This window comes from Palaemon carinicauda, chromosome 20 (assembly GCF_036898095.1).
Source record: "Palaemon carinicauda isolate YSFRI2023 chromosome 20, ASM3689809v2, whole genome shotgun sequence".
In the NCBI taxonomy this organism is placed as follows: domain Eukaryota; kingdom Metazoa; phylum Arthropoda; class Malacostraca; order Decapoda; family Palaemonidae; genus Palaemon; species Palaemon carinicauda.
Window position 1 is genome coordinate 99,505,904 of NC_090744.1, and position 27,765 is coordinate 99,533,668.

The 27,765-nt window shown below is 35.1% G+C and overlaps 1 protein-coding gene across 5 annotated transcripts; it reads left to right on the forward strand.

Annotated features, from left to right (window-relative positions):
* The first annotated feature begins 1,467 nt into the window (after positions 1 to 1,467).
* LOC137614336 (maternal B9.15 protein-like) lies at positions 1,468 to 27,331 on the forward strand. Of its 5 annotated transcripts, XM_068344106.1 has the most exons (5): positions 2,195 to 2,313; positions 9,502 to 9,803; positions 11,743 to 12,001; positions 18,907 to 19,424; positions 23,714 to 27,331. In XM_068344106.1, coding segments are annotated over exons 2-5 (960 nt in total). In that variant the 5' UTR covers positions 2,195 to 2,313; positions 9,502 to 9,621; the 3' UTR covers positions 23,715 to 27,331. The 5 variants fall into 5 exon arrangements, with proteins under 5 accessions (XP_068200204.1, XP_068200206.1, XP_068200207.1 ...); XM_068344103.1 differs by lacking the exon at positions 2,195 to 2,313 and adding an exon at positions 1,468 to 1,592 and having other exon boundaries at positions 18,907 to 25,903; XM_068344105.1 differs by having other exon boundaries at positions 2,192 to 2,213; positions 18,907 to 25,903.
* The last annotated feature ends 434 nt before the right edge of the window (positions 27,332 to 27,765 follow it).

Sequence of the window (27,765 nt, forward strand, 5' to 3'; positions counted from 1 at the left end):
CTCGGAGAATATATTGGTATTAGATTGGAAGATAAGATTTGATGAACTATTAGATTTTTATCTTTTTATTTTTTGGTTGAGATAAAGATTTAGGAAAATAATAAAGACCATCAAAGATAAAAAAATGAAATAAATATGCGATATTATTATTGATAGATTATGAAGATAGAATTCGATGAACTACTAGATTTTTTTTTTTAATGTTTAGTGAAGTAAAGAATTAGGAAAATGATACAGACCATTAAAGGAAACTTTTAAACAAAACAAATATGTTCTAAATAACTTTGACATGGCTAAAATCAACTGATATGACCCCCCCCCCCCATACACACCTTTCACAATCCTAGAGGGTAGGTCCCAGTGGGGGTGTCGGGCTCTTCATTCATAAAATTTACTCAAATCTCAAAATGTTATAAAGAACAATTGTAACAAGCTGAATATATAGGAATAAACTTTACACACAAAAAAAAAAAACATGAAAAATATCCATTTTAACGGTTTACAAACCTCCGAGAACAAATGCCAGTTTCTTTGAAGAATTCAGTGAACTCATTGAGATGATTATCATGGAGAAAAAGGAATTAGTTATTTGTGGAGACTTCAATCTTTGGATGGATGACGCATCAAATCCTGATGCTTCAGCATTTAGTGAGTTATTGGAATCATATCAACTGGTGAATAATGTCGACTGTGCAACTAATCTAACTGCATGAACAAGATAAAATGACAGTGGAGGTCCTGTCGAGAGCAGGGTTCCCCTGCTGTATAGGAACGTAAAAAAACAGCCTTCAAAGTAAAGTAGAGAGAGAGAGAGAGAGAGAGAGAGAGAGAGAGAGAGAGAGAGAGAGAGAGAGAGAGAGAGAGAGAGAGAGAGAGAGAGAGAGAGAGAGAGAGAGAGACCATTCCTTGCATTCCCTTGTGGTTACTGAAAATGTTTGCAGTGACTGATTTTTTTTTAGTATATGGGATTTAAAGAAGCATTTTTTATTTAATGTCACAACGTTATTTGAAATTCTACGTTCGTTTATGTGATAATGACCTTATTTGTTTTCTTCTAGAAGCACAGAATTTTGCAACTCCATTATTTGGCGACGACATAGTGAGATGATGGCAACAGCAAAGCTCCGCCCTCATAATTATGTACCTAAAAACACAATGCACTTAAAGAACAATTCCGGAAGTATACAAGGACAGCATCATTCGATCTCAAATATAACGATTCTGAACAGTATTGGTGACAAAAGACAAAAAAAACTTTCAGAGTACGGGCGTATTACTGGTACACTGATATTGAATAATAATATCAATATTTAGATTTCCCACTTTGAAATACCGACCTTTAAAGTTTAACCGTTAATCCAATGAAAGGTATTTATTAAAAAGAAGAAAAAACAGTTGAATCTAGAAGAGTACGTAACTGCGGAAATGTAAAGAAACAAACTTGTATACCTGAATCGTGATGCATGACCACAGATAAGTGAGCGCTTGTGTATACTGTATATCAACACTGAGTCATCTCGCCTCTCATAGGATAGTCCCAGAAAACAATGATCATTGACACAATGTCATATTGATTCTTGACCTGCTGAATCGTGAGTAAACCCGTGCAAAAAAAAAAAAGAAAAAAAAAACTACATTAGATACTTTACTTTTTCCATCAACAATTTGTCGAACGCCACCATAAACACTGCTGCATTTATTCCTCAGCCCTTCTCTCACTCCACACATGCGTGTATATATATATATATATATATATATATATATATATATATATATATATATATATATATATATATATATATATATATATATATATATAAATCAGTAGTAAGCAGATTTTTGTAACTGCACTGTATATTCTCTTCATAATCACACCTTATTAGGGGAAACGGCTTTTGTTAATATGCAGTTTATACCTTATTCTACAGTTGAACATAAAGCGAGTTATTGAAAATTACCTTATACATTTAATTTTCACTCCAAAATATTGGAAACTGTTCCTATATCTTTCCCAGTTTCCACATCAGAGAATTGTTCCGCACGTTGTTCATTGCTCAAGAAGAAGAACGCTCCTCTTGCCACATCTCTTCTCTTTACTGTTGCTGGTCATTGAAACCTTTACAGGAAAACGTGAAAACGTGAAAATATGGCATCGCTGTAAAGAATTCTCTGCCTAAAAGGGATGTTACGAGACCTATGATTGGTAGAATCAGGTAAAATGAGAATTGTGATTGGTCTTTTCTCCTCCCCGCGCTGTTTTACCTATTTTAGCAGAAGTAATAATAATCGTCAGGGTCGTGGAAAGTACTGAGGGTGAGAAGTCAACTGAAATTTGTGATTTTGTTATTCATACGAACCTTTTTTGTGCATGAAAATCTAATATAACTATTCTGAACGCCATTGAAAAGTCGTAAATAGACAAATTTTTATGGAATGTTGTAGTATGGTGTGGGAATACTAAAAAATATGTGAATGTTCGTTGTAACGACTACGATGCAGTGTGTGTAAATCCGTAGTCTCTCCCTTTGTTCGTAATGAAGTGATGGTTCCTGGTATTTCATATTATTCTTCCTATATCTACTGAAGGTATTTATGTGAAGACGAAAGTTGCGGGGAGTATTTGATTATAATAAATGGTGAAAGTTTCCTATCAATGGATAGCCAATCATTTCAGGTTAGGCTATTTTCTACCGTACATGTGACTGACCAACGGTAGAGGTAACCAACCAGCCTAGCCTAATTTATGATTGCGGATGGCTAGAGTTATTTTAATGATATGTTGGTATAGAAATAATGTAGTGCAGTGTTTTTAATGGAGAAAATACCAAATATTCTATTATGGACCTTTTAAAAATCGGGTGTTGTGGAGGTAGTTGGGTCATCAGATATGGGTTAATATACTGCATTAATTACTAGCAAAACTGGAATTTTCATTGAAAATGGATGGAAGATGGCTATTTTGGTATTTTTCCCTTTATGATTAATGAGGCCTGGGACACAAGACTATATGTATCGAAGGATTTCTGACCTTGTCGATGGGAGAATGATGATGAGTTATTGCACATGTGTTGGTTTGATCGTTTTGGGAAGCTTTCTGTGATTTTGCCATGAGGTATTCGTGAGTTGGTTTTTTTAAACCAATGAGTGTCCCAGATATTTGATAAGTACCTGGATATTGTTCTACGACGACCATCTTTTTCCCACCCTTCCCTACAGTTCCAGTTTGACTACCGTCACTAGAAGACGTCTCCATGAAGGAAGTATAATCTAATTTAGAGATTGGTGTAATTTCGTATTTCGGTAATTGATTAGGTCAAGATCACTCTCCGTTCAGCATGTAGCTATTGTTGCTCATGTGTAAGAAAAGATATCCCTGAAATAATATCTCGCTCGTTTGGTGTGCCTAGCACATCTTTATTCTGCTTGCCAGAACATAGGAGCAGTGAAATAATGTTAATTTCGCGAGCATAGCAAGCCACGCTAACCAAAAACCATTAGAGGGACATGAAGTGAATTATAGATAATTTTTTTTTCTTTAAACCCCACCCCAAACCCTGGTTTCACATTGAACATCCCTTTAATTGTTGTAAGAAAAGCTATGAACGGGTGGTTTGTCCCAATATGTTAAGAAATAGATAATATACAAGATAGCAATTAGGGAAAATAGGAGGTTTATGAATTTGGCTAGAAATTAATGTATCATATATTTTACCTTGGCTTTTGTTCACCAAAATATTCGCCCACTCCGCTAATGTGAGGAGCGCAACGTACTGCTTGCCAGTATAGAGGACCAACCAGACGTTTAATTAGGAGCGAAGTGTACCTCTGCTGAGCAAAGTCACGTAAATGAATACAGTAAAGTAGTGTTTGAGCGAAGACACATAAATGAATAATTAGTGTTAGTTCGTTGACTAACATCCTCGTAAATGCACTTATTATTGTTGGTGATAACGGACGGTAATAGGAAATATTCTCATTTTCTTTGTGAGCAGTTGGCTTGCTAACCCAATGATCTATTCAGTGTCAACTACTAATGATTATTTGAACTGTGATGTTTAAAATCGTTATGGGACGAAATGGATAATGTAAAATAAAATAAAATTTTTTACTAAAACCACATTTTATAATGGAAACAAACATAAGGGTACCAATTACTCAAGGTTCCTAACCTAACATATGAGCCTTATTCTAATTTACCTATGTCCTACCCAAGGCACCCCTCCCCCATACACTGTTGTATCATAACCACAAGACTGAAGTTGCAGTCTGTGTTTGCTTTCCAGAGGGCTTCACTCTGGAAACTGGGATTTTCAGATGTATTCCAAGTTTGATGTGTTCATAACATCTGTACTTGAAAAATGTGTATTTCCAACGATTAACGTACTTAGAATATTGTACTACAGTAAAGTGAAAGTAAAATGTTTGTTGATTAAGGGTTATGTCATTGCAGGGTAGGCCTATACTAAATTATGATTTTTGTGATATCTTGACTCATAACTTTTAATTATGGGCCTTTGATTTTATACGCTACGTTGGTCAGTGTCGCTGCAAATGCTGTAAATTATTTATATATACACATGCACATTATAACTGCTTGTGAATACAACTGTTGAAGAATTTTTATTCTCAAAATTTTGAGTTTATTCTATACAATTTCTCCTGACAATGCTCCGTTTTCTCCTAATATTGTTCAATATTAAGATTAATATGTGATAATTAATATTTTTTGAATCTTGATTGACTTGGCTATAAGAAATTGACAAAATCTGGCTATCTTAGCCTTTTTCTCAGTATGGCTAACGGGACTGGGGGTGTAACAACTTGCGTAATGATATTCTAAAATGTGAATCGTTGTTTTCCCTTGAGAAACTGATGGTGGGTTACTGCACATGTTGTTTGCCATTGCTTAAAGGACTATTTTGTTATTATCATTAGGCTTTTTCAACCAAGTATTTATACACAAGTTTCTGGATTTTGTTTTAAAGCAACCCTTCTATTCTCCCATAAGCTTCAGTTTAAGCATAACTACCATCACAAGAGTGATGTCCCCCAGGGGGGAGTACAAACTATTTCAAAACTTGATGTAATTTATCAATTTCAGTAATTGATAATATTTAAAACACACTTTGTTCTGTATAGGCTATAGCTATGGTTATTCATTCAAAAGTAAAAAATATCACTGAAACTATCAGATGTGGGCAGGATATCTATGTACCGCTTGCCAGAACAGAGAAGCAAGGGGATAATGTTTGTTTGCGAGAAAAGCGAGGTACGGGGTACAGTATTAAAGGTATTAAAACCATTTGAGGGACATGATATAAAGTACAGGTATCGGATAATTATGATCTTAAATTTAACATCAATTGCATGAACCATATATCTTTCCAATAGGTTATTTAGTGATTTTATGCATTTCAGACCATTTCTCACTGGGATCTTTCATAATGGCTTTTATTTTGGATTAGGAAAATATATGAGTGGTTGGTCAGCCCCAATACTCTATTTAGGGTCAGAATGAAAACACATGAAAACTAGTTGGAGAATTTGAAGTACAGGGTACTGTATCATGTATTTACCATGGGGGTATAGGTGCATAAGAGGACAATGTTAGTCAAAGGCATCTTTCTAACTTTAAAAATAAAAGTGTTCGACAATTGCCGTCATCAGAGTTATTCAAAACACTAAAGAGACATACAAGGAACAAAAGATTAATAGTTACTTTGCAGTTTTATCTAGCCTCTTTTGGCTATGGGTTGTACGTAAGTAGATAAGGCTGAGGCATCTTGGTTAGGTTAGGTGGGGAACCTCGATGTATCTTCCTGTGTTTCGGGCATCTTCAAAAATTGAAAAATTCAGGTTTATGACAGTTTTCACCATCAGAATAATTTACAGCATATAAAAATCCACCAGTAACACTATTTTCTCGAAAGGGATTGTTGGTAAACATGCAATCTTACCAAAATGGGATTGTTAGATGAGTGATGATGTATATATTTATCAAGTTATCTATGTTGGTGCTGACATACTTTTTTTCAACAGAACCGAATAATTCCAGAAACTAATTCAAAATAACCTATGTAATCATGATTTTGTTACTGTATTATTTTTATCTTCTATTAAAGTTATAAAATTTTTTCCAATACATTATCAGGTTTGTATATCGGTGGCTATGGTCATAAAAGTATTGAAGTTCAATCCCATTTCCCTTAGAGAGATATGTCCTAACCTTACCTACATTGATGTCATTACTGGGTGGGTAACACCCCTATGGCCTCCCAGCTACCTCCTCAAGAGGTAGCATTTCTACAAGATGCCCCTCATATTAAAATTAGGAAGTACATTTTTTCCAGTAGAGATAAGCACAAAACAGGGGTTAAGCCAGTCATTTTAGCCTTTTTGAGTCCTCTTGTTATTGTATCTAATCCTTACATGCAAGGTCAGTTGTAATACCTTTTGCATTATAGTTTTTTTTTTTAACTATAGTTACACTACACAAAGAGTTTTGATTGCTGTGGACCTTCCTTCCAGTTTTTCTTATATGAAGTACAAATTCTATAGATTATAGTTGCAACATTTAAAAACAAATGTAGAATTGTCAGAAGGATTTTAGATTGGCAGACATAGATTGGCTCAGGCTTAGAAAAGGGAAGTCCAAACCATTTTTACTTGGTTAAGAAAAATAGAAGTCCAATCCCAGTTTACTATGTTAAAGAAAGATGTCCAGACTTTAACTACATCAGTATTTCATTACTGGGACCCTAGCGCCCATGTGTGACCCCTCCGCCAGTTAACTATTAACAGGTTTAGATACTGGTAAGGACCACCATTCTACAAAATACAATATCTAAAATACCTTAGTATTGACCGATATACTCCACAAACATTTAAATATATTTATCCTTTATTTTATCTGGTCATTGGTGAAAAAGTAAAATGTCAAGCGTAAATTGTTTTGCTATCGACTGCTATAACTGCACATTTTAGACTGTAGTATATTTTGTTTTGTAGATTTTCCAACTTGGATTTACAATGTGTGTAAAAATGTTTTAATAGCAAGCTTGGCAATAGGATTTTTTTTTCTTTTTTTTTTTTTTGATAGGCAAAGGAACATAATTTTATAACTATCCTCTTTTTTTTTTTTTTATCTAAACAGAAGAGTATTGTTTGTAAATAAAAGCAGTAGCTTTTCATAATAACGATGTCCATCTTATGCTAATCCAAACACTTCGTTCATGAATATTTATGATGGCCTTATAGATCCATGTACTGCAGTTACATCCTTAACAGAACTGCCTTGATAATGGGAATGAGTCAGGTCTGATTCATATTTGCGTTGTGTTGTCGTTGGCTGATGATGTATAAAGACTCTTGTATCTTGGTTTTTCAGAACCATATCCTCAGTTTTACAGTTAGAGAGTGAGCGCTCGGACGTGTCACGGTTGGTTTCGAAAGAGGGTGCTGGTACCTTTGTTGCTTTGAGTTTTATTCAAGCTGTATGCTTGTTGGCATTGATTGATTTTGAAGTGATATTTAAGTAGTAGATGGTAGCATTAGCAGAGGTCTGAGTTAGCTTAATTGTTGTAGTCAAAAGTGTGAAGTTTATTACTGAAAAGTTGATTTGTGAGTATTTTCGTGGTATTTCCTGACCATGATAGAATGCAAATACTTTGGTTGTGAAGATTTGATAATCCAATTGACTTCGTTTCCCTTTCAAAATGCTTAAAGAATGAGTCAAAGTCAGTGATTTTATAAAACTATATATTAGGTCAAGTTATTTGAAATTCAATACTAGTGTGCTTTTCTCAACAGTTGCTTGTATGATTTTATTAATATTGAAATGTATATGTCCACTGTCTGTAAGCTGTTTGCCAGTGGGAAGTCTTTGTAAAGTATGTAAGCTTCTAACAGTTATATAGTGCCTGCAGCTAGTGTTTGCAATGTTGCATCCATGTTGTTCAGGCACCCTGAAGCTGTTGCGTAGAACTGAAAACTCTTTCCCATGACTTCTAAGCTGTGAAACACTCGTTTGTTGAATGCTACATGAATGGTGGTACAGTACTGGACTGCATTCCCCTTGCCTTATAGTTCAACTAGTTTTTGTGTGTAGTGGCAATTTTTTAACCTTTTTTCATTTGTATTTTATCTTATTCAGCGCTGTACAGTAATTTGGTTAGGTCTTATTTTCTCTTGGTAAATGGATATTCTGGTCTTAGGAGTTAACTTATCAAGTCAGTACAGTAATCCTTTGGGCTTGTGCTGTATGCTTGAGAAGAAATCATGAATGATGATGATAAGGTATACCAGATTCTGCTTGATAGTGTACTATAACAAGCAGTGTGAGTGGTACCAAGAAAAACGTGGTACCGTAAGTATCTAAAAAATCAGGGTAAAATTGTTAATGATTAGTCTTATACGGTATTTCATTACATGAGTGAAGTGAAGCAAGCTATATATGAATATGTTGAGTGGTATGTATGAGTAAAGGAATGATAGTCTGCTTAGAATTGCAAATTTCTTCTTTGCCATTTATGAACATTCTTTGTCTTGGGCATCCTCTGCTCAACTTGTGCATCTATTATGATAATTTATACTCGCACGCAGTACAGCACAAATTCTCTTTGTGCTTCTTCTGTGATGTTTTCTCTATAATTTGTTTAATACTGGGGAATCTATTGAGATCTTTTAGTTGAGCAAGTATACTGCAATTTATTATTCTTTCTAGATGTAATTGTCTTCTTAAGTAAAAACTTATATTTTATTACAGTATTAAAAAATGTACATTATTGTAATCCAGTTATCACAAGTTGAAAATACTCTATTGTAAACTCTTTTTGGCCCTGTTCCAGAAAAGTTGGATATTTTAGGTCAGTGGTTAAGTTTGAAATATAGTGCTTTTATTACTCATGAAACCATTGTGGTTAGTAGTGTACTATGCCAAACCACATTGGGTCTCTAACATCGTTGATCTTTTCTGTTCTATAAGTTGGGTGGTGTTACTACTGTATAAGTGAACCACTGCATGCATTACTCGGGAGTCTTTGCCGAGTCTCTTAGTCTTCTAACTGCACCCAATTCTAATGATGGGGCTGGTAAATATCCCTTCCTTTAAGAATGTTAATGATTTAGTTTTCTACGTAACTTTTATCCTTCTTCCTTTCTGTCCCCCCATTTGCACCTCGGTACTGAATAGCCTTCCTTTCCGTATCACTAGATTATGTCGCAAATTCTATAAACCCAAAACCACGTGTATTGGTTCCGTTTTAATGTGAAGTAAGAGTGGTAAGTTGATGTGTTTTCGGTTCGGTTTTTCTTTACCAAATGAATACATCATTGTGTCGACTACCTGGTATTTAGTAGTTTGCTAGGTCAAGGAAATTGGTTGGGTTTGGGGGGACCACATTGAACCTTGCTCATAATTTTTATTCTTTTTATTAAATTATTATGAAGACCTTTTTTTTATACATTCTATTTACAGAATACATTTTCTTTTCTGTTGAACAGGAGCCTGGTGCTGAAGCTATCACTCGACCAAACTTGCTTCTCCCCACATGTGTTTTGTTTGCTTATCGTGTTGCTTGCAAGAATATATCAGTCACTTTTATTTAACCAACCAATTGCATCATGAAAGAAGAAATTTCTGCAGCAGTTTGCTTCATATCTAAGCTTATCCGTCGAAATTCAGTGGAAGACGAGAGAAAAATTGAGAAGTTTGAGCAACGTCTGGAAGAACTGTTGAGGGATAGGTTTAGCACTCACTGGCATCCCAGTCAACCCTGGAGAGGACAAGGATATAGGTGTTTAAGGTAAGACACCAAGGATATAGTTGTTTTAAGGCAAGAAGAAGATAATACAGATGTTTAAGGTAAGAGTACATGGAAAAAGGTGTTTAGGTGAAACTTTTTACCATTTCTGTCTGGTTTAGGGAGTTTTCAACAACTATTATAGAGCTGTGTACTAAAGAATATTGTATTGATCTTCCTTGCACTTATGTCTTTGAATATATTGATACTAAGATTTTCAATACTCCAAGAATTGATTTGTTTATATAAGACTCAAAATCGATCATAGAAAAATAAATTCCTATTTAATATTATTATAATTATTATTATTATTATTATTATTATTATTATTACAACCCAAGCTATAATCCTAGTTGGAAAAGCAACGTGCTATAAGCCCAAGGACTCCAACAGGGAAAATAGCCTAGTGAGGAAAGGAAATAAGGTTATAAATAAACTACCAGTTAATGTTGGTTAATGTCACTATACATGTAGGGTTCTATAAATCTGGTGTTTTATAGACTGAAGGTCACACTAATGACTAAGGTAGCATCATCTGTAGCTCACTGAGAAGAATAAGGTGTTACGGCATTTAAGAATAGTAACAAACCTTCCGTCTCCCCATACAACTTTCTGGTGAATAACGTTCTAGCATAGTTTCCAAATTGGGACACTTGGGAGATTTCTCTTCCAAAGCTTAGGTCACACATTTGTCATGAATCATGCTGTCATCTACATCCCAGACACTAAACAGCCTACCAGATGCACAAATTATATACATCCTAAGGACATCAGACTGTTTCCTTGAAAATTAAAACAGACTCTTCAGTTAGATTTTAAGGGCTCTGCTTACTAAAAAAAAGAAAATTCTTTCCAAATTTAATGAGGTCTTTCCTGGAAGAATCTGTTCACTTGTTGAAAACTGCTGAATTTGTCAATTCAGCCCTTTATTTTCTAATACTATTCCTGGTAACTTGAAAGATTCTTCTCTTTATGTCATTTATTTTATCGCTACTGTATTTTTATTCTTTTTCTGTTTTTTGTTATCCCTTTTGGACCTTTTAAGATCCCTTTCTTCTAGCTCTGCACATGTATTCATTTTGAAAACTCATTACAGTACAGTATGTGAAATTTATGACATTTCTAATTTAATACTGTATTAGGTTTGCACCTACACTTACATATAGTGGCATGCTTCCCCGTCTCCTGGAGAAGGATTTTATGCCTTACCTACCGTTTTCATAGCAACATTATTGCTTCCGATAAAAAGTATTTGAAAACCATGGTGGAAATTTTTCGTCATTCTAGGATATACAGTAGTTATTTAAGCCCATCAATTATTGTATGAAAAATGTACAGCAGCACAGATTAAACGCTTTAATTCTACAGTACTGTATTAGCTGTTAGAGGCTGGTTCTTATGCTTTGATGAACTGAAACTGTTTATACAGTTTGTATTGTAAATTGAAAACAAGGTGATTTTGTCTAACTATCCAAACAACTCTCTTATTACTGTATGGTAATTAATTGGGATATTAAAGTCAATATCAAATTATTTGTCATTAAAAAGTGAGTTTTATGTAGAAAACATGTACAGTACAGTATTACCTTTATATTAAATAGATACACTAATGAATATTTAGTGCTTGCCTCGTGTGATAAAATTTTGAATTTGGATGATGCTTTGCAAAATACAGTTAGCTGTAAATTAATATAAATTTTTATAAGGATTAAGTAACAAGTAGAATTATTTGAGACTTTTAATTAAAAGTTCTGAAATTACAGAAATATCCAATTCTAAATGAGAACTTTTCACACTTGAGAACTGTAGCTTTTTTGAACTGCCTCTGACCAACTGTGAGAATTGGAAAGTTCCATAAGAGTGACACAGTAGTAGCAAATAAGTTACCTGATTTTTTAATCTGAAACTTTATTGGGAAGTTTAACCCTTTCAACATTTTCAGACTAAATGAAAATACGAGAAGAGAACCAATGATTGACAGAGCGGCGAGGGAGTGTGGGCTGAGTTACGATCACCTCAACCTACCTGTTGAATTGACAATATGGGTCGATCCAGAAGAAGTGTGCTGTAGATTCGGAGAGCACAAAGGTTCTTGTTGTACCATTGCATCATTCAAGGATGGCAACAAGGAAAACCACATCGAAACGTTTGATTTTACGGAAATAGAACGACCAAGTTCTACTCCATCTGGCATGATCAAGGTATGTGCATTGTTAGGTAACCTTTTTCTCTTTTGGTTTGGTCAGTAATATTCATTGAAGCACTATATATCATTTTCAGAAGTATTTGAGGTCTGAAAGTGTTCATGCAAAATTACTGAGTAATTTTTGCCATAATATTGATTAACCCTTTTACCCCCAGGCTATTTGGAAATATCCAACCCTTAACCCCCAGGTGGTTAATTTTTTCCCAGCACATTTTGCAGTATATATTTTTTAAATTGCTCTAATAGCCTTCATTTTTGTCATAGAAAGGTCAGGTTGGTCTCATTCTCTTGGAAAATGCCTGAATTTTTTCAAAAAAATTATCAAAAATATGAAAAAAAATTTTTTTATAGGATTTTCTTGCAAGGACGTACCGGTACGTCCATGGGGGTAAAGGGATGGCTTTTGTGAAACGTACCAGTACGTCCTTTGGGGGTAAAAGGGTTAATATTGCATTTGTCTTGAAATATCAATGTGTCAGTGATACTGTCTATAATTTCCGATAAACATAAGCCGAAAGTCAAAAGGGATTATGAATTCTACCAGTGGTCTTAAAAGGTGGTAAAATTGTAGAACTGCAGTAAATGGTTTTTAGAAAATACTGAATGACTATTTTAATGTATATTTTGTTGTTTCGAAAGTTTATATTGATTTTTAGCAGAAATCCATAATTTTTGAGTTATGTTGGGTTGATTACCGTAACTGTAAAGCTGTGGCTTTGCACGAGGTACGCCATCAGTTAAGGTCATAACACCTTAAAATATATTGTGTACCAGTCTAATTGTAAACAATATTTAAATTAACTTGTTTAAACTTTGCTGTTTCTGCCAGTCATCATAATGAATTAAAACTTAACATTGTCAAAACCAAGTAAAAGTAATGAAACACTTATCAAAACATTGGAGCATTTGTTTGCCACGTCTTCTAGATATATCGAAAATATGATTTTTTATCCCCTGTTCTACGGAGTCGTTCGTAGCAGTGTTCATGGTATTACAAATACAGTGTACCTTGTTTAATTGAGCTAATGATTTACTAGTCATTGCAATGCCGTAACTCACTTTGCTCTCGACTAAACATTATCTCATTGCTCCTATGTTTTGGCAAGCGGAAAATGTTTAGCTAAGCGTGTTATTCACATGGGCTAGTGCTTCGGCATTGATTATCAATTATGTAAACTTAACAAAGTGGTGAGTTGTAGTTTAGATTATAAAATGTTGGGCCCTTTATTCTGTGAGAACAAGTAACTTATGCTAGAAGCACCACTGTTAAGTTTTTTCTGAATTACCGGGTAGAAGAAGGCTTCTGTGACGTGTGGTAAGACGACAAAAAGAGCAAAAAATCATTTTAAATCTGTAGCTTCATTAATAGAGGTTTCTGCCAGTATAGGGGATTCAAAATAGTGTGTTTGCAAAAATCTGTTCAATTATGTGAATTTCAATGTCTTAATCAATATTGCACTGTTCTATAATGGGAAACGGAGTAATGGTGGGGCATGTATAAAAGGGAAACCAAGTAATGCTGACAATTTGTGAAAGGATGGAACACTAGTGGCTCACTTGTATAGTAATCTTGTTACTAAGTTAGAAGGTCGGGGGGAGGGAATCTGCTGCAATGATGTGCTTGAGAGTAAGGAGATAAATCTAATGAAGACTTTGTATTACATGCTATTTGAGGTTTTAGGTAGTTTGTATATTTGGTTAAAGAATTCAGCCATTAATTAATTTGACTCCCCCTATTTAAGTGAAAAAACCTTCTGGTTTCTTACAATAGATATCCACTCAGAATTACTATCAAGATGCTTATCAGATAATGTGTGTTTTAGACCATGGTTACTAAATGTTGGTGTTTGTAGATGTCGCCTAGAAGTGTGTTGTGGAGGGATGGTGAAGAACAAGTTGACTAAACAATAAAAAAAAGATAAATAATTGAAGAATTGGTCCAATGCAAATACAAACCTTTGTTCTTTATTATAGATATGTGATTCAGTGTGACCTGGATTTAGCCATAAAAACTTGAAGGCAGGTGTCAACAACCCTCCGCTAGTTAGCAGGGGTTAGACCAACTTCCCCTCTCACACTCACCCAGTGAAGTCTCTTCACTTTTGTTTTAGCTATGGTCAAGTGCAGTAGTATCGTTTCTTCCACACTACTGTAATTCCTATTAACTGTTTATAGAGACTGAAAATTTTCCTTTATATCTTCAGGAGTGCTTGTTATTGGGGACTGCAAATTTTTGGTTTGTCCTGGCTTATTGGACTGCTCTTGTGGTAGATTTATGCCAGCGATGGAGTCGAATCATCATCATCTTTGCCCTGTGTACAGACAACACTTTTGCACTGAGGCTTCTGATTGCGCTAAGTGTCGGGAGTAGTCATTCTCTCAGTGGGAGCGATACGGTAGACACAGGAAGTATTAGTCTAAAAGGGATTCTTCTCCTTCAAGTTCATCCTTGAAGTTAGAGTCCCAAATATTCTTCTGTGGCTCATACTCTCCCACCTACCTTTATCCATTCGGTTACCTCGGAGGCTGATCGGATAAAAGTGATGACATTTTAACCCCGGGACAACCTTCTGGTCTGGAAGACTGCTGCTTTCTCTGGCGAAACGGTGGCGCCTTACCCCCGAGGGGAGTCTAGCTCTCTTGACATGCTACATTAGTTGTGACCTTCTTTAGGGATTTTAGATTCCCGCATGAAGGAACGGCTGTTAGAGAGGTTGAAGCTTGGCACACAGATGCCTCTCCGGAGCTCGGTCAAGACCTTCCCCACCAAGCTGATGGAGGGGAGTCCCTTCCAGTTGGTCTTGTATCCTTGGTGGATACTTCCTCCGCTATTCCTTGCCCACCTGAGGAGTTGTAGGCAAGTTATCTTTGGAGTTCTGTTTTAGCATTCTCGCCCCCAGAACTTTTTCAAGGTAGCTTTGCCATCTAGCTGTGGAAATTCTGCGATGTACAGAAGATAACTCGATCTCCCTGTCATCCCGGTTTATTCCAGGTAAGAAGTAAAATCCGGCTGATAATATGAGCAGGAATCCAGAAATTTGGTTCTGAGTGGTCTTTGTATCCCCAGATAGCCAACAAAGTTTAGACTTTTTGCAGTTTGCCGATACTAGACCAGTTAGTGTCTCTCAACCAGAAACTACTGGTGTACTATACACTAGTACCAGACCCATTTGTAGCCTTCCATGATGCCTTCAAACACCCTTGTGACAGCGTGGACATCTGTGTGTTTTCCCCACTCCTTCTGCCTAATGAGGAGACTTATCAGCAAGTTGAAGTCATCCCACAATCTATCGACGACTAATAGCACCACTGATAGCGAGCAGAATGGTATCCAGACCTTCTACTTCTGCTGACAGAAGTTCTGAGGGAGCTTCCATCCTTACACAACCTTCTTCTGCAACTACATGCAGAGATCTTTCACAAGAGTCTCATCCCTGCGATTTCACTTTGGAGGTTATCCAACATCTCTCACAGAGGGGATTTTCCCACGCTGTCGCGAAACAGATGTCTGGATACCTCGGAAGGTTTTTTATCATCATCTACTAGGCGAAGTGAACAATATTTTATGGTTGGAGCCACTATACTCCTGATCACTGAGTTTTTATTGTACAGTACCATTAAGGAGGAAAAACTTATCAGTCTCGATGATGAAAGGCTATCCTTCAGCCTTAAGACTGAAAGGAGTTGACATTTCTCCCTTGACGAAATTTTCTATGCTCATACAGTTTTCAGCTTATCTGCCTGGTGTCAGAAGTGCAACAACCTCCTTGGAATGTAGTTGAAGGTACTACCTTTTCTGAAAGGATCTCCTAATGAACCGTTGATTCAAGCATTGGATCGTGACTTGACTTCCAAGACTGTCTTCCTTGTCGCGGTAGCCTCTGCAAAGAGGGTTAGTGTGTTAAAGAGGGTTAGTGTGTTATATGGTCTCTTAAGACATCACCCAATCAAGGGGAAGGGGCAAGTAACACTTACCTTCGTCCTTGAATTTATTGCTAAGACTCAATCTGGCTGTAGCAGACTGAAGGTTTGGTCCTTTACAGATTTCAAGACTTCAGGAAGTAACTGATAATCCTGATCAGCTGTTACTGTCCTGTGAGAGCGTTAATGCGCTATCTCAAACGTGCTAAGGGAGCTCGCTCTCATGTCAAGTGTCTGCTTGTGATTATGGGCAGGTTCCAGAGGAGGACCACCAAGAACATTGTTTCCTCTTAGATTCGACAGGTCATTCTCAACTGAGTAGAAGACCCAGAGCTCACAATATCGGGGGTATAGGTATGTCCTTGGCATTTAAGAGAAACTTCTCTGTGCCACAGATACTCCAAGCGGGCGTGTGGAAGGGGTAAACCATTTTCCCACCCACTACCTACAAGATGTAACCCACAGAACATTAGATACTTTTACTCTGGGACCTGTGGTGGCTGCTCACCAAGTGGTTTAGCTATCAGCACCTTTGCAAAACTAGCAGTAGTCAGTTGAGCGCAGGTGTTATACGGTTTCAGTCTAGGATGAACGGGTAGAATGACTGGCCTTTTCTTTCTTCATCTTCCCCCTCCATTGGGGCATAGCATCTGGAAAGGCTGCAAGCTAGCCTCATTCTGATGGCAGGTAAGCACCATATTAGTTTTGTGGTCTGAAATGAGTGTATAATTTATATTCCAAATCTCTCCGCAAGGGGTAGTTGCAATGTCTAGGTTTAAGTGCGAGTGCAGTTTCCACACACTCATTACGGCTGCTTGGGCCGTCAACTTGCTACCTTTGACAGCCTGTGGGTTCACGAGGTGTCAGGATACTCTTCTAATGCTTTATAGAGCTCAGAGTTATATCCTGGGGCACTGTGTCCATCCAGTTCTCATTTGGACTTCCACTCTCCTAGAGGTGCGTCTCCATAGTAAAGAATAAAGTTTTGTATTTGTTGGAACAGATAATAAATTTGGAATTACCTCGTCCCCTACTCTGGGTAGGGGAAGGCGGTAGGGAACTTCTCTCCGACGGGGCATCGGGCGACGCTAATGGCGAGGAGATGCTAGCCTTCTTGGGCGATCTCTTGTCTGCCTTCTTTTTCTTGGTTCCGTAGAGAACCCACTGGATCTCGGGCCAAGCTCGCACTCTGGACACGTGGCTGAAGGGGAACAAACACTGCCCCTACATGAAGAACACAAAGTGTGAGGGTCGACATCCGGCTTCGACAGAAACGCACCACAAGATTTACCGGCCATAGCCCGGGGCAACGACGAGGATGCTCCATAATTGAACACTAAAGCATCAAGCGACACAGGCACACAGAGGAAAGAGGTGGATAAGGTTAGGGTAGAACACGTGGGGACCGCGTAGGAACACAAAGGGTCGCACTGGGTGAAGAGAGCGTGGCGAGATGTTAATCACGTCGCGACCAGAAACTTACTGATGACCGAGACCTGGCCACGCACGCTCACTGACCCGGGTCGCCTCAGGGAGCGTATTCATCCGCTACAGAGGGACCCACTATAGAAAACGGAGATAGGGGAAACTACACAAAATTCTGGTCGGTTGGGAGGAGAATCCCAGATACTCCTAAGAATGTAGTTCGAGGTAAGTACTGTTAGGTAAAATACAAATTACTTAAAATTTGTGATTTTCATAACTAAACAAACCTGTGTTATTTTTACATACTTGTCTTGCCATCACTTTCCTCTTAGAAGTCCTGCCTGCAATTAAAAGTGAAGAGAGCTTACTAGGGGAGGGTCTGAGTGGGAAGTCTTTAACTAGTGGAAGGTTGTGGACACTGTGTGAAAGTTTTTGTGGTTAAGTCCAGCTTGCACTAAAACATATATCCATAGTAAAGAACTCAGATTTGTATTGTTAGGGAAAATAGAAATTAATTCCAAATTTATCATGGTTGTTATGATCTGTACTGTAATTCTATTTCTAACTGGAATTGTTCATAGGAAAAAAAAAATTGTTCCACAATTCTGATGATTTTAATGTTTTTAAAGTAGCTAAACCTATAATTTTTTTTAGTTTTATTTCAATACCAGGAAAAATAGGAACTGTTGGGTAAAATGTTGGTCTTCCCTTGGAAGATAGTTCATCACTTGACTTTGTTTTTTACTCAGTTTTCGTTAGTTTACAGTGTTATTTTTCATCTTGGATCAAATATAATGTGTTTTTTTTTGTGCTGTTCAGAAAGATTGAGTTACTTTATTAAACAAAGAATATTATACAAACAAAATTTAGATAATGATACTTACTATTAGTTAATACACTTTGAGTTTTATTATGTGATGATGAATGGAATTTGTTTTGTTTCAACTATTGCAGTTAGAGGATTGTCTGGTCATTCAATGATGGACTTACAGTATATATTATGTAATGGGGCCATATACAAAAAGATTGAGGTCATTTAAATATTGTACAGTATAGGCAAAAGCGTAACTGCAATTCATTCCTTAAAAAAGTGACAAAACAGATTTTTATTTCATTACCAAACTGTCTTAAAATTTGTTACTTCAAGTCTATTTTGGTTCCTAAGATTCAACCATATATTTTTACATTGTAAATGAAATCTTGTTTAAAACTTTTGAACCATAAAACTAAGAGTTATGTACAGTATTTACTTTTGTTTCAAATTGAACTCAGACTTGATTCTTGAAGCTTTTGTGCCAGTATGTATGTTGTTCATTTGACCAATTATTAATTTCTTCACTGTGTATATATTCATATTCTTTAGTCATTATTGCAAAAATATTGGTCATTTAAATGTTATGGATATAGTATCAATTTAGATCTTGTTTATAACAATATATTTGGTATTTATTGTAGACTCAAATAATGAAAGGGAATTTAGTGCAGTAACAAGTTAATTTTACCTATGTTAAGTCTAATGCATTTAGATTTATGTGAGAAAAATTATGATTTCAGTCAGCGGGAGTGTTACGAGAACGCACCTTCAATAATTGTAGTAATTCAAGTCCTCCATCAAGCACTCAGTCTACCCCTACGAAGAGGAAATCCTACAGCCCTACCCACTCTGTTTACAACTACAAGAATCAGAACTTGTCCGTAAGAGGTGGCGCAGGCTCGCCTGGTAGAGGGAATGGAGGCCATAGGGAAAAAAGACAATTTGATAACAATTTCCATTTCAATGCTAACCACCACCTTCAGCAACAACCTCATCATCACAGTCCTCATGCCAATGGGTCTTACTCTCCTCCTTTCTACAAAACTCAGTCTTGGCTCAACTTGAGTCAAACACCTCCACCACCTCCACCTGCGCATCTTCCTATGTTTAGTTCTGCTGGATTCATTTACCCGCCAACACCTGCCACCCATTATACTCACAGTCCCTCTCACTACAACCGTTCTCCTCCTCATATGGGGTCTTCCCAGAAATTTAAATGGAACAGCGGTGGTTATCTGCGTAATGATCGTCACCAATGGTATGGGCAGAGAGTGTTGGCTAGGGTTTAAAGTAAAAATCTATTGGGGCACTTTGTCAGATGCATAACCTCTTAAATATTAGCATAGCGAAGGAAATGGTTCTGTATTCCTCCTGGTTTTGTATCTTACATATTGTGATAATTGTAGCATAACGTGACTTGGTAGCTGCCACACTTGTTGATTCTAATGTACAGTAGTTGATCTCACTAGTCTTAAATAACGATAATGAACCTTGACACTACAGTATCTTACTATGAAAGCAGACGGTGATAACATATCACTCAGACGTTTTTCCTTCCTTTCAAAGTGCCCCTTTTTTTTCTCTCATCACCCAGCTAATGCAGAAGAGTGATGGCTCTCTTTTTATGATGATTCATCACACTTTTGTGTCAGTTAGGGGTTTACAGCCACCAACGCGTGTTTCTGGTGTAATTTTCTTTTTAGAAAGATTTCCCCCCAAAATAATACTTTTGTTTTGATGCAAACATCATTGACTGAAAGTTTTAAGTTAAAAGAAAATGCAGGTTTACGGGGTGGTATGCAGTTTTGTAATCCTGATCCCATCTACAGGTGCCCCTTGTATTTTTGTTAGTTTGTTGTTGTTTATATGGGATAACTAGTATTGTTGAGGCTAAAGTTCATTTAGCAAATTGATGCTTCTTCATGGTCAGTTACTAATGCTTTATTTTCAGTTTTCCTTATCTTTTATTACAGTTCTGTGGAAATTTTACATAAAGGAATTTATTTAAATATATTAAATATTACTGGTAAGAAACTGTAGGAGAATCAAAATATAGAGCATGTGAATAAAGATAAATGATTTTATGTGAGTAGATTATTAGGTTAATTGTGCTATTTTGAAACACACGCACACACACATATGCATATACAAATAAATATCATGGCTGCAAATCCTCCTCCTGTGTACAGCATAGTAGCATTCATTTTTTATTCTGCTTCGGGTGGCATTTTAAACTCATGATCTTTGGTCTTTTGAGGTATATATTTACGTTTTCAAATACTGTACTGTACAGTACTTCCGTGCGAATGGTCTTGATCTTCAACATCACTGCTAAGGCATATTCTATACAATGCAGCATACCATATAAGTATACAGTAGTACAATGCAGCATACCATGTAAGTACAGTATAGTGATGGAATATAGCAGGGAAATTGATAGATATACTCGTTTTAGTTGAATATTCTTTTTAAATGCAGCATGTTCCTCAGGCAAGCACAATATATGTTTACGATATTAAAGTACTTTGGCTGCGCTGTGTATTCACTAAACACGACATCCCATTATCAAATGTTACTAAATACTGTGTCTTTGGTGTGGTGTGGAGTTCAAGAAAACTGATCATTAGCAGCAAATCCATTATGCTGCTGTATTCCAGTATTAAAGAATAATGAATCCCTTCAGTATCATTGAAATTCATTGTTACTCTGCTCCTTTAAAACCTTACAATGCAGTTTTGAAAGCAGTAGCTATCCCCCTGTAGGCTTTGGTTTTAAATGCATCCTGGAGCAGTTTACAATTTATTTTGCTATCTGTGCTCTGAAAAGGGGTTTGTTGCACTGGTATAGTTGAATGAATTATACTATAAATCTACCATTATTTCAATGTAAGGCCATCAAATGTGCAATTACACTGACTTGTGGTTTTGATTACATAAATGAATATGTATTTATTTTAATATGGGGAAGGGACGTGTGATTGTGTCGTGTACATTCATGCTTGTATAGATTTGTGGTAGTCCTTTCTCCCTTCCAAATTTCTGAGTGTGGCTGCTTATCTGTGATTGTATTTTTGACAGAAATTGATCGCGTTGAATAGTTCAGAGTTTTAAGAGAAGATGAAATGGAGATTGCTACTAGTGCGATACATTACAGTAGTTTTCTCGAGTGTTACTCATAAAAAATCCCAAATATCAATATTAGCATAAAAATATAATTTCTTCTGTACTACTCTTCCCATCTTTGTTGAGAATGGACTATATATTCTTGGGTCTTATTGCTTATCACCTCTAAATTATATATTTATATATTTAGTTTTTTTTAGTAAAGAGAATATTTTTCCCTGACACGTTCTCAGGAGCATGTGCACAAAACTGTAGTCTTAGGAAATTTGGACCTCGTCGAGTCTTTCAGATTGTGATTATTGTGGAGGATTTCCAACGGGGTAATGCTGTTTTTAGACCACAGAACCTTAGCTGTTAGATCAGAAACTTTAATTTTTCTATTAACAGATTAGTATAGTAAGGTATAAAGATTGATTTTTAGGTGGACATCAGTTCTCTTGTAGTCATTATCTCTGACTTTTAGGATCAAGTTTTTTTTCCTGCCGGAAGTAAAAATGATAAGGACCCATGAAAAAGTGGAGAGTTCTGGGTTTTTGTTGAGTTGAAAGTGATTTTGGTTTGGACATAAGTACAATTTTCCTCGTTTTTAGACCTATTTCACAAAATCATTAAGTCAGTCCTTTGGCATTTCTAGGAAAATGGAATAAAAGTGATACTGTATGGTACTAGAATGCTGATGATTTAGGATTTTATATATAACTCTTATTGTTAACATTGTGATTACAGTAAATGAGTTGCATTGAAAATATGCTGTATCTAGTTTTAGAATTGAAACATATCTTTGATTAGAAAATTTATATGCATGTACTGTACTTGTATATAAATGCACAATATCCCCATTCGCTAATTGCATATGCTAAAGTATATCGACATATACAGTGTGTATTGGACTACAACCATATGCATTGTTCACTATTACAGTGCTGTGCATATATAGCCCCATACTTTTACACACACATAGAACGCATTACACATAACAAAGCAGTCTTCTTCATCCCCAATGCATGTAAGCCAGATAGCTTATACTGTATGGGATCTAAAACAATTGTACATGAACATTCCCTCATTTCCTTCTAGGTTCAAGAAATCTATTTTAAGTCAACTTTCAGAGAATGATGTGGTTGCTCTACAAGTCTTAATAGTATTTAATTCTTTTCATATCTTTTCTGGTTGGTTATATTTTAGTTTTCTTTTTTATATTCTACTTGGTATTTTCATTTTTTCATATTCTTCAATGCAGTTTTTTTTTTTTTTTCTGTCTAGGCCATTTCTTTGTTGTACAGTTTATAACTAACATTAATGTTGAGGTTAATTTTCCTCACCTTGTGGTGTGTCATTCTTCAAAACTAATTTTCTTTTTCATGTATGTAGTATTTTCTACTGCTTTTGGCATTTTTCAATCTACTTTAAAACACCTAATATAAAATAAGTTTAACTCAGTGGGGCTAAGAGCGTTACATTAAGTTTTTAGTCAAATGCATTGTATATCATTCTTTAGACACGTGATATATAAACAGGATTCAGTTTTGCATTGACTTACACAGTGAAGCATATACACATATTGTACAGTACAATACTTGCTGTCATTTTAGTTTGTTATAGCTTTATGCTTTGTACTATAGTTTGCTGCCATTTACAGTGTATAGACAGGTTGTATATTTATATATAAATCATGTGCATTTATATACCAGTACATGTTCCGTTATTGATGTGTAATTTCTTGAAGTTTTCTTCTTTTTTTTCATTAGTGTAAAAATGTAGATATGTAATTATGTTTCATCTGTTTAATTTTTTGTTCCATACAGGTCTTAGATGTTTGAGACTTTATTATTTATATGTTCTTTTTCAAACTTATATCTCCACATGTGTTGAAATTTTATGGAACCTACACTGCCTCTTCAGTTAGCCTAGTAGTTTGATTTTATGTTTTTAATGAACAAATTCAAATTGCTACAGTAAATATTTTCTATAGTTGGAAAAGGCTTCACAAAAATAGATATTTCAGTTGCTGATAAGTGTTTGAAAAGTAATAGTATTTATTTTTTCGTTTACTGAAATTTGTGTTTAGGTATCTTGGACAATTGACAGGTTTTACTTCATATTTTTCGTGTGACATTCTTCAGCAATGAAATTGGTATTTTTGCAGTATGATAGTATTAATTTCATACAATTATTTGAAAAGGATTCCCTTGTGTCCTTTCCCTAGAACATATACTTCATACTGGTTACATTTGTTGTTTTTACCTCCTTTTTCAATCCTTCCCCCCCTCCCATACAATTCAATATTTGTTTTCATAAAGAACATAGCAAGTTGTGTTCAAATTATAATTTTGTTAATGGAAACATAATGAATTTTTGAAGTATTTAGACCATTTGACTAGGTTGACTGATGGCCCAAATGTTTGATGATGTTTAATACTTTTAGATGTCACTTATGGAAATCCTTGAGGAGACTGCATGAAATGTCGGATCTTTGATACAGCAAGGTTCATTTCCAAAGGATTTTATGCTCTTGTCATGCAAAATGAGGTATATCTTGGTTTTTTGTTCTGTGTATAGATGAACCTGGTGCTAAAAGTCACAGATTTTCACTATATTTCTACTGTAGATAACCCGTTGTGTAATGTGAAAACTCTCGAGTCTAATTAGAAATACTATTAATTATTATAAGAGAATGCATGCTATATTTTACTTTAGTTTGGTCTAGTTAGTCAGAAACATTTTGTGGTAATAAAACAAAGAATTGTAAGTTTTTACAGTATATCAGCCACTGATTGCTATCTGAATGTGATATTTTAAAATTTCCTGTTACTGTACTTTTGTATTTACATTATACATAATGGGGCATGGTAAATGTTTTGAAATAGTTTCAGAAGATTCGTAGTATTTGAGTAGAGGCCCTGCACTGGGTCCAGTAAAGCCATTCATTTTAATAAATTCTTATTGGCAATACTTATAAAGTTAAAATTCAGTTGGTAAATAAACATTACCATGGAAATGTTTTAAAGCAATTACCCATGTATAGTTAGTTTAGTTATAATCCTTTGCATTTGGTAAAAAAAACATAGACATTGTTTACCTACATCAGGTGCACTCATGTTTGCTGTTTCAATAAACATTTTGTATGATAGCCCTAATTGTTATCAGGTTAATCATTGGGGTTTTGGCTTTAATGTTGTGCATGAAAAGTCTTTAAAGAGGTCAATATTGGCTGGTGTAACTTTGCTCAGCATAATGTAGTTGTATATTTAGAAGTTTATATATACAGTATATACATATATATTTTTGAGCTCAACGTAGTGTGAGCAAATGCTGTGATAATTTGACTTGGCCTTGCATACAGTATAGCCTATCATATGGATGTTTTATTTATATTTGTTCATTTTATCACATCTTCCCGGAGCCAATCTGTCGGTGCTTGGATAATGCCTACACACATTAATGCAGAGACTGGTTATTTATGGCAATTTTTATTTTTTGGTTTGATGTCTTTTAGGATGTAGTTTTACACTTAAGGTTGTGTTGACAGTTTGGAAATCAGGGTAAAGTTCCGTTAAAGATACAAAATGACTTTAATAAGTGTTAGTCCTTTATACTTGAATGTTAGTTATATATATTTATAGGTCTAGTATGTGCAAAAGTGTATGTGTGTGTGCGTGTGTGTGTGTGTTAATAATTTTTCCTTAAATGAAATTGAAAACTACAGTAAAAGCAGAACCTGCATCTCAAATTTTTCTTGTTCTTAGGGTAAAAGCCTTTATAATAGAACTTTGTTTAGGATATACAGGTATTCGTTTCATGCTCTAAAGAGAACCTTAGATAGTGTGATAATTACAAAATCAGGAATTTTTATACTTCTGGCTGTCGTTCATAGAAGGTTTAGTGTAACTTTTCGGGTTATTTTTGTGTCAAAAATGAATTCAGAATGATGGTGATACATATTTGCCTACATTTTGGACACATTAACTTTTGTTGTTTATTAGGCTGGAGGTTTACTTTTTCTTTCTGCAGAAGTAGTAGTCCTTTTTTGGTGGTTACCATGAATCAAAAATGGTAATACTGTATGGAGTTCGTTGCTATTACATTACTGGTTATAGAACTTTTTTTTTTTTTTAGTATTTTTGCTGAAAACTATATTAACATCACCCATTTTTTTTTATTAGGTAATCAATGTATTTCATTCACAAATCGCATTCCAAACTTGTTTTGGTTACTAACATACTTGGATGTTTATTAGGAGAGGTGCACATCTTAAATGCCTAAGAATTGCTAAGTAGCACAGTAATTTGTTGTGTACAAGTTTTTAAAATTCTGTATGATTTTATTTCTTTACCAAGAGCAAGACAAACAGAAGCGTAGGAATGTAAACTCCTGGGGGTCGCCTTGACTGCGATCACCATCAGTGCAGTTTACTAATGTACTAATAGACTAGTGAATGGTTATAGCTTGTTTTTACTAATTTGTACTAACAATTATTTATTCTGTTTGCTTTTTAACTGATGGTAGGTGAAAGGAGTTTCATTTGGGAAGACATAAGTGTTGGGAGAAGTTGGCTTTTTTAAATTCTTCTTGTTTGTGTTTGGTCAATGTGCATGTTTTTTTTTTTTTTTTTTTGGTTGAAAAATAAATTTTCTTTTTGTGTCATTTTAAAGTTTTCAACTTATCTGTTGACTTTGGACATTTAGTCTAGTCTTACAGTATTTGTAGAAGGCAGGTGTGAAGAATAGATCTCATTAAGTTTTGGGTTTAAAGGAAGAAAATAGGGAATAAGTGAAGACTTAAGCCGAGATGTATTGATTTTTATCCATAATTTTATGCAAGTTTTACGTTGAGGGAGTGGTTGCTTTGTATTGCTCTTGGAATTATTGTGACTTTCAATGTAGATAGTGATTGCTGTTTTTTTCCCAAAATTTTTCAATGTACCCTTTGTTTTGAAGTATGTGCTTACCAATCCTAGTCAAGATCCAGATAAAGTACTGTAATTTTGTTATTACAATGTGGTAATAATTTGAGGCTTAGAAATATATCTCAGTAAGTAGTTGATTATATATGTAATGTCCACACCATTACTCTACTATTAAATAAGTGTGGAAATGTACCTGCAGAACACTTCGTGCTTTACATTAGCATTCTATATACTGTACTATAATTTATTATGAGGATTTCTGTAATAGGCCATCTACCAAAATCTACAGCATTACTGAGCAGTATTGTGTGAGGTCTTGCTTGCTTTTCTTTATTGCCAAATTTTTCGTTTAGCCAAAAGTCATCAAGAATGAGAAACTGAAAAGTAAATATTTTAACAATCCATTTACAATCCACTGTTGAGGATGTCTATAGAAAGGCCAAGCAGGGTAGTTAGCAAATGCTGTGTGTTGGTTAATAATAAAGTGAATTTGCTTCAAACCCTTTGTTGCTTTGTCTTACGTGAAATAATAGTAAATTTCGTGTAAACTCAAGACTTCAAAAATGTTAGTCATGTTTATCATTTGGTATTACTTCTCTTTCCTTTCCTTTGATCTTTTTTGACTTGTTTTGCTCAAAGATTTTCCTCTACTCTCAATAAAGAAATCTGGACAGAAGTTTTGTGGTGTCATGAAATGACAGCATTGTTTTGGGAATGGTTTGAGCTAATTTGAGCTCTGGTGTAACGAGTAAGAATTCTCATTTTGTGGAACCAACATCTGATTGATATACCATGTTTTGGTATAAATTTCAGTATGTACAGTAAATTAATATATAGTTGTTTGTATTTGAATGTTAAATATAATAGACAAGCTTGATTTTGATTAGGGAGTACAGTATATATATTTATATATGTTTGTGTCTAGTCTTAATTTGTTTCATTTTTTTTTATTAGTGCTAAAAAAATTATTTGGCTGTTCTGCTTCAAGATATAATGCTGTAGGTTTGGCCTGGTTCTTCATATCATAATGGTAGTGATTATTATAAATAGTCATGTAATAAAGGACATGTATTTTAGGTAAATAGCAACGTTTATATTTCTCAAAAAATTTATCTGTACAGTTTTTATTGCATTGCATATCGTGTTTTATTTCATTCCAGAAGGTAGAAAAACTTATTTACAAAAACAAAGCCAAAGTGCCATCTGTATGAAAATTTGATATTACTGTGGTTAGTCTAACCTGCTTTTTTTCAAACTTTTTCAAGTGGGAGCACAGTAATGTTAAGAAACAAGTACAAGGTTTCAGAGAATTTTGTGTTGAAACTGGGAATAACTCTGTAACTAAACAGCCTAGTAAAAATATTAAGGCTCGTTATAGTTGTCATTATTGTGCAGTAAATTTACTTTCAAGAGAAACGTATCCAAGTATGTCTTCTCAGTTACACAAAGATAATCTCTTGAGACTTTTGGGGATCTTTCTCTTGAGGAATGTTTCAGTTTTTTATGCCATATATTGAATCTTGTATTTCCTAGTCTTGACAGCCGACTCATCTTTAATTATTTTTACAAAG